General features: G+C 38.8%; 1 protein-coding gene across 1 annotated transcript; it reads left to right on the top strand.

Moving 5' to 3' along the window:
* Positions 1–231: 231 nt before the first annotated feature.
* On the top strand, positions 232–5,151 carry DYNLT2B (dynein light chain Tctex-type 2B). Its single transcript, XM_072408269.1, has 5 exons — positions 232–388; positions 1,104–1,237; positions 1,855–1,924; positions 3,146–3,209; positions 5,017–5,151. The coding sequence occupies exons 1-5, from the start codon at positions 336–338 to the stop codon at positions 5,062–5,064; spliced, it is 369 nt and encodes a 122-aa protein (XP_072264370.1). The 5' UTR covers positions 232–335; the 3' UTR covers positions 5,065–5,151.
* Positions 5,152–8,252: the final 3,101 nt, after the last annotated feature.

Below are 8,252 nucleotides of genomic sequence, written 5' to 3' on the forward strand. Positions count from 1 at the left end.
ATTAATATATGTGCTGGCATTGCTAGCTTTAGTGCTAGGAAACATTGTGGTGAGTAAATCAGTCTCTCCTCACTGACACGCCCTGTGCATTCAGCGAATCCCTGAGATTTCAGGCTGCACACGTACACTGTACAACTGGCTCCGGATAAACCATAGAGGAGAGGAGAAGGCTTCACGTAAGGGCTGCCATGACACACTAACACTCTACTTCCATTCCTCACCACCGGAAATCTATGATCTCACGTGACAGGAAAAGATCACCGAAGGGTCATGTTGTCATGGTGACGGACAAGCTGTAGGACTTTTGACGTTCTGTTTTACAGGTTTGCTTCGCAATGGGGGAAAGTGGAGATAATTCGTATATTATTCGCCCGAACTTCCAGCATAAGTAAGTTGGATGGTATTGTAATGTGGGCTGGCGTGAGTGTATTCGTACATGGGTCCTGTTAACTGGCTATTTTCTGTTCTATTGGTTTGTCATTTCAGAATCCTAGTTTTTATGTACTTTAGGTTTATGTACTATAGTTTTTATGTAGTTTAGTTCTAAGTAAAAGTGACCACATTTTACTTCCCACCCCAAAATGTACCATAATGTTTCTATTATTAGCTGTAAGATTCCTCCTGAGATAATGTGTTCATGAAGAAGCTGATTTAAGTGAAATGCGTCAGACATGGAGGTTTCCAAGTAATGCTGAACATGTTTAATGTATTTTAAGATGAGGTTTATGTACCGTGTATAACAAGAGCCCTTTGTGGACATAGCTATATTAGTATTTAATGTGAAATAAATGTGTGAATTTTATAGATTATATTATTTAATAAAAATAATATTGTATTTTGTGTTTTATGGTACTATTACTCATAGTGTGTGTCATGGTAATTAATTTAATTCATACCCATAGGTAAGTATTTCTCAAAATAGTGTTTGAAATAATTAGAAGTATACATTTCTGAATACAGACTCTTTATAAAGTTGTTTTCCTAGATTATAAGCATCAATATATAATAATTAGGTTATGTTATTTCAATGTTTATGTAATAGTAAATCAAAATGAACGGATTTTTTGGAATATATGAATATTAGACTGCGTTTTCTTTTACAGATTTAGAAGTGTGACAGTAAAGGAATGTATTCGATCTGTCTTAAAGGAAGAACTCAAGAACAAACAGTATATTCCAGAGGAAGTTCCACAGCTGACTCGGTTTTTGTCAGAGACCATAAAGAACAAACTGAAAGGTATCAGTAAGAAGCAACACATAATGAGTGTCATATCATCTCCTAGGTTTCTTTTTTTATATAGTGACCATGACAACAGTGGCCATGGCTGTGCATTGAGTGCAGAATTTGGCATTTGTATGCGCTATAAAAAGCTTATCTGATAAGGTGGTAATTATTATGCACAATTAGGAAACATGGACACAGCTTTGTCACCCTTTAACAAGAGGTGCACAAGGATTCAAGGCAGGGTCACCAGATAAAAAGAACTAATGTAAAGTCTAACAAGGTATTTATACTGTTGAAGCATTTTGTATTATGTATTCCAGAAGCACATAAAAATGACCGGATGATCCTGCCAGAAAATCATTGAGTATCTAATTTCTGTAATGAGCTAAAAACAGATTTGTCTGTAGAGAAGGGGTGAAGTCTTCGGTAGTCATAACACACTTCCTTTCTTAGGGTGACAATGCCGCTCTTCATGTGCAATAGTGAGGGAGCATAGCCAGGAAAAAACTAATGCAGCCACAACTTCTGAGGCCTCATAAGCTGCCGGGTTTTTTTATGTACACTGAAGGGCTTATGCTATTAATGTAAAATTATCATTTTTTTTTGTTTTCTTTTATTCTCTCCTACAGAAATGGGTTTCGATAGATATAAGATGGTGGTTCAGGTGGTGATTGGTGAACAGAGAGGTGAAGGAGTAAAGTAAGTTTATGGTGTTAGTTATTACTGTGCAGTATGACTGGCATTACATTCCCTCCAGTGGACACTAGTCTAAAATGTACTTCTTTATTACCACAAGCATCTCCCCGGTGGGTGTCAGTCTATTTCAGTTACCACTTATAGTGTGTACATTTGCCTACTATTAATTGTATTCAAAGTAGACCGTGCTTTTAACAGAACTAACATAAGCAATCTGGTTTGTTTTGTATGCAGCTCCAGATTTACTAAGCTTTAAAACCTTCAGAACCTATCCAGGACAATGCATGCTAATGAATATCAAAAAAAGTTAGTCTCTGATGGTGACATGTATTATACTTCTAATTGTACATGCATTGCAAGACACCATGCACTATGATGTTATGAATCATTAAAAAAATGTACATCTCATTTTTCATCCATTCCTGTTGCATTGGTAGCCCGATCATTGTGCTGCTTTTAACTCAACACACTGGAATCGACAGGTCTGAATGTCCCTCAGGGTTTAAAAAAGTATGCTTATGTATATGTCAAAATATCCACCTATTGTGAATGTATCACAGATAATACAGTGTTCTCCCCAGCCCTTTTTAGCCGGGTGCACCACTTGGCACTTTTCAGTAACCACCCGGCTGTTTTTGGGTAATTGCTGAAGAGTTGAGTCAAAATAAAGCCATCTACAATGTCTTACCACCCAGGTAAAAACATTTCTGGGTTGAACAGTGTAATGTAAAATTGTATTACAATTTACATCACTCCATACAAATATATTGGTACAAAGAGACCTTTTACTGGTTATTCCTGTTATTTCAACTGCGCTCCCTTTATTGACACTGACATTTGTAAGTATGTGGAGCTCTGTGGATACCTACGTTATAGGAATCATTATTTGCCATAACAATCCTTTTTATTTAACAAAGAGGACCAAAGAAGAGAGCTGAACATAACATCTATGTCGCTATAAATAATATAATGGCAAATAATGTTTACACTATAGCTGTATGAATTTCTTTCTATTTCTGTCTTTTTGTGTAAATGTTTTTATGTAGTAGAGGGAATCATTTTGATGGTCACTGAACTTCTCATGGAAATCCTTTAATCCTCAAAATGTACAACAGTGGGTAAAATCCTATATATATCGGGGATATTTATGCAAATTTATCTTTCAGCACATTTTCTGCCATATACAGTACACATAACCCCAATAAAAAATGTATTTTCTTGCAGAATGGCTGCCAGGTGCTTTTGGGATGCAGATACAGACAATTATGCTGAGGAGGTTTTCATGAATGTAAGACATAATAAATTCCTTTTTATGTTATTAAACTCTACTCTTTGGTTTTTCATCAGGTGTTTTTCTTAGAGTGGTGCTATCTTAAGATTCCCTTCATTTTCTGTCCCTGTGAAAATCTCTCTAAAGTGTTAAATAGCTTGAATAGGTGGTTCATGCTGACAGAAGTTTTAACCCTTTGCTACTACATCCAAAACACTGCCAGTTTACTCTTGGAGTTGCAAGTATTCACTCTTTCAGATGTGTAAATAGAAGCTGTTCCCACCACCTGCTGTAGTTCATATCACTGGATTGTGTGCCATTAGGAACACATCCAGAATTGTCTAATGCCTGCAGAGCCAGGGAGCACCAAACAGCAGAGTCAGAAGAGGTTCAGAAAGATGAATCTGGAGGTTTTGTGTACAGCTTGTCTTAATGGTGACAAGGTCACTTTAAAAGTGTTAAGCACTGTGAGCATCCTGTAATCTTGACCTTACGCATCGATTTTTTTTTTACATTCTCTCTCTTCCACTTACACTGCGAAATTTAAAAGCTGCAGACAAGTTGGTTTGGTCTACCACAGGCTGGCTCATGAGGAATAATGGTGATGTTTGAGGTAGAACTTCCCTTAGACTTTTTGCAAGGTTGTGGACATAGGGAGATCTGTAAACAAAAGCTGAGGGCAGTTCCCAGGGCTTGTTGTGTGATAAAATATTGCAAAGCACCCCAAACAGGGATTGAATTCTGAAACCTGTGCCCAAACATGCAGGCAGAGGGCAAAGGTCTAGCTATTAGTATTGGCTGTGGGCTCCTTGCAGCTGTCTTTTTTTTCTCCATTACTGACTTTACCATGCCTTGTTCTGCACTTTATCATTATGTGGTCAAGTCAGGGCTTTGCTTTCCATTGTCAGAACCTCCAGCAAGGAGAATAGTGATATCACTAGCTTACTCAAAAACTCCTGAGTTTAGCAGAGGAAGCAGTGCCTTGGTTCACTCTCTCTTCTCTCTTTCCCTCTCCTCTTTCTCTCTCGGTTCAGGTCCACTTTCGAGTTCTTTAAGTGTAACTATACTTACCTAAAGTCCACCAAATTGCCCAGTCTTCTGCTAGGTTTTAGAGCTTTGGCCATGTCCTGGATAAATGAACACCCACATATGTGGGTTTTTAATATATTCTGCTTATGCCAAATGTGTACACTAAGATGTGCATGAACAGCTTAGTGTACATTGTACAGATGATGGCAGTCAGGTGGGTAAAAAATACATTGCACCTGTGATTATTTACAACCGGTGTGGCTAAATGGGTTTACATACACTTTAAAGATCTCTGGTAATAGTGGGAAGCTGTGACAAATTGCACTCGGCTTTATGCTGGGAAATCATTTAATTTGGCTGTAATACTTTCCTGCTTCTTGATATAGTCAAGTCAAATGATCCCTCTCATGGTAAACAGTAAGAGACATTTTAGTGTTGGGAACATGGAGTGCCTCACTATACTGAAACAGAGTTGCAGTTAATCAGAATGGAGAATTAACTCATCTAAGAAAATTGCAGCCAGCAAAGCTACTAATTGCCAAGTAATCTATACAATGTCACTGATATATGTTAGAATTGTTATAGTGACTTAAACTTTTGTTTTACTCCATTGTTCTGAAAATACAGATGAACATTGACTTGTTTTGGTCAGTCTAGGCCATATTTTTATTTTAAACATAGTAGCTCTGCATTATACAGCGTCACTGTTTATAAGGTTGACATGTGCCTACTTTAGGAGCTTTAAGCTTTGTTTTAACCAACATGTTTTTTTTGTTTTTGTTCTTTTTGCTTTCAGGAGTACTTGTTTTGTGTTGCAGCTGCATTTGGATGTTTTTACTATTGAGAGGAAGTAATGAAATATAAAGAATGTAAATATGTTAAGTAATGTATGATTTTAAATTATGTAATAAATACTAATTTGTTTTCTGTTTCTCGATATTTCAATTTCAGCAAAAAAAGAAAAAAATGTGCTTGTACTTGCTTCACCTTTTCCCATCATCTTAGCACATGTGCACAGTGCAGTCCATGCTTGTGCATGCATACATTGTCCTAGTGCAAGAGAAGAATTACCCTAGTTCATGCACATTTTGGACACAATGCTAGTGCTTACACACCCTGTTCATCATCCAAATGTTATGTACATTTAATATATTCTAGTGCATTCACATTCTGTACAACATGTGCTAAGTGTTACTTGGTGTGCAAACCATGTCTTGAGTAGCTGGTAAAAATGAAAGATTTTATAAAAAATTCTAAATCCTATAAACGCTATTTCCTGATGACTACAGTTCTGCTTTACATAATGAACATATTTTTGTATGCCATGCAGTGCCCGTATATGAGAGCCATGGATGTGAGAATTGAGGCAATTTGTTTAGTAGTCATTTCATCTATGAGAAGCCACCAAAACTAATTTCTTGTAAATGAGGTAAATAGGAAATGCTTCCCATTTTTATTGTGTTTAATACAAAACTGTGTGTGTGTGTGTGATTTTTGTGACCAGATTCCATGTGACCACGGCATGGCCCTCATTTAATAAAGTTCTCCAAGGTTGGAGATAATACACTTTCATCAGTGAAGCTGGGTGATCTAGCACACCTGAAATGGATTTCGTCCAGGATTGAAAACATTTGCTAACAAATAGCTATTGACTTTTAGGATTTGCATTCCAGGTTTGCTGAATTACCCAGCTTCTCTGATGAAAGTGTATTCTCTCCAGCCTTGAAGAGCTTTATTAAATCAGGGCCATGTGGCCATGTTTAAAATTCACACATTTCAATAATACAAGGATGTGGCTCTTCCAGACAAAATTTGTTACCAGGACCACTTTAAAACAAAGCAGGAGATGCAGAGCATAATTATTAAAAAATTCCTGCAGAAAGCTCAGTATGATTGAAGTCAATCTAAGACTAAGTATTTCCAAACAATAGTTGAAAGATAGGCTGCAAGGCCAAAATCCAGGGTCAGGCCCCTATATTTGCTGTGACCACCTGATGATTAATTTGGGCCCCAGTACATTCCTTGGGGGCTCTTGCCCGTTGTTGCTTTTTAGGCAGAGGAAGAGGCGTGCATCAGGATCCAGTGCAGCCAGAAGAGACACCCCAGAAGAAAAAAAGTCAATGACCAGATGCTCCAATAGGACTGTCAAGTGACATCGAGAGTGTGAAAAATGTGAACTTTACATTTTTGAACAATTAAAGGAATGAAAAACCCTGCCCATAGGTACGTGTGCGTGTCTGATTTTTTGCAGCAGAGGCTTTATGTGACATTTGTAGAATTTTGCATGCCACATTAGGCAAAAGGATTATGCAAGAACCGCCCAGGTCTTATGGGTTGTTTTCCCAGGCTGCCCCCATATTAATATAATATTAAGCTCTGCCCTGGGGTCCTCGGCGTTAGCCAAAGGGGGCTAACAGCAGTGATGTAAGGTCATAGGACAAAACCAGAGGCACCCATTTCCAAAAGTGAGCTGAGGATTACAAAAGTGAGTGTGAGTGTGAGGGTGACAGGTTCGTGGGGATCATATATTTACATTTTTTGTGTCCCCTTTTTTGCCCTGTATAGCATGGTGATTGAATGGGTGTTATGATCAATAGGGCAAACAAACACCTAACACAAGGTTTTAATCCTCACTAGGTTGTATCCTTGGATACATTACAAAATTAGGATAACCAAAATCTTCCATTTGAGAACTAATGTAGCTTATAACAACTTATAATAATAATACACCAATACACAGGCTGATGGATGAATGGATTATTGAAGAACATATTCACAAAATGTGTTCTTGTAATTCAGCCTCACTGTTGCAATAGCTGGTGGGCAGCAAGTCCAAAAGTGTGTTCCAGCACTGCAGCCCACAGGAGTTCTCTGAGCTCACTTCCGGATATGGGTGCCTGTGTGTCCTCTGTGGTTTTGTCCTATGACCTTACATCACTGCTAACCTTACTAGATACAGATACATAGCAAGGGACACAAGTATCATTTCCAGAAGCTTTGAATACTCAAGACTTTACTGGTGCTTGAAATGCAAAAGTTTGGACTCATCACTGACCAGACAGGAACATATTCACAGTCTTTTTTTGCAGGTAGCCTTTCTTTGGATTTTTCATGGTAAGCTGGAAAAAATATGCCAACAGCCTTTTGTCTGTGATGCTCTTTACACACCCAACACAATATTGTTTAAATGAAATCCAACAGGTTATAGTCTGCCAGAGCTTGCTGCAGTATGTATTAAGAAAGAAAGCATTTTGGCTCCTGTTGAGCAAAAAAAAATAAACACATCAATGCATTGAACCTAATTTGTTAGGTAGAACATGGCAGGTGAACCTGGGTGATCCAGTAACCCTACAAAAAAATTTCTTAAAATAAGTTGCTCTTTTATTCCTGGACCAGATCCATTCATGGTTTGATGGAACACCCAGTTCACCCATGATAGTCTATCTCGGGTCAGCAAACTTTTTTGGCTACTAGGCAATTTTAGGAGGTCAAGAAGGCACACTAGGCCGGACTCTTAAGTCCCGAGCTGATGGCTCTGCCCCCCACCAGGAACGCCCCTGAAGAGGAATCCTTCTCCTCTGCAATGCATATGGAGGAGAGGGAATGTTTCTCAGCCCGGCGGCGGAAGTGTTAACGCCAGCTGCTGTGAATAGGGAAGGGAGGCATAACAAGGAGGCTCAAGAACCCTTGCGCGAGTTGCCTGCCAGCCGGGATTAGTTCTGATCGACTAGGGGAGCATTAGGCCGGAACGAACTACTGGCTAGGCTGTATCTGGCCTAAAGGGTGGAGTTTGTCTACCGTGTTTCCCCGAAAATAAGACAACCCCCGAAAGTAAGCCCTAGCAGGATTTTTGGCTGTTTTCGAGCAAGCTTGAAATATAAGCCCTCCCCCGAAAGTAAGCCCTATTGGCTTCTTCAACGAAATCCTAATAAAACCCAGGTATGGCTGATCATGTTTGTCACAATGCAGCAATAGCTACAGGCGCTGCTATCTGACGTCAGTAACCATAGTGTTCAGAAGTTGCGCGGAACC

Source organism: Pyxicephalus adspersus, chromosome 4 (genome assembly GCF_032062135.1).
Source record: "Pyxicephalus adspersus chromosome 4, UCB_Pads_2.0, whole genome shotgun sequence".
In the NCBI taxonomy this organism is placed as follows: Eukaryota; Metazoa; Chordata; class Amphibia; order Anura; family Pyxicephalidae; genus Pyxicephalus; species Pyxicephalus adspersus.

What these genes read in the sequence shown, in the direction of transcription:
- DYNLT2B (XM_072408269.1), top strand. Translation starts at nt 336, where the DNA reads ATGGGGGAAAGTGGAGATAATTCGTATATTATTCGCCCGAACTTCCAG. An exon ending in CGCCCGAACTTCCAGCATAA is followed by an intron (nt 389 to 1,103) that starts GTAAGTTGGATG and finishes TTTCTTTTACAG; the next exon opens with ATTTAGAAGTGTGACAGTAA. An exon ending in CAGAGAGGTGAAGGAGTAAA is followed by an intron (nt 1,925 to 3,145) that starts GTAAGTTTATGG and finishes ATTTTCTTGCAG; the next exon opens with AATGGCTGCCAGGTGCTTTT.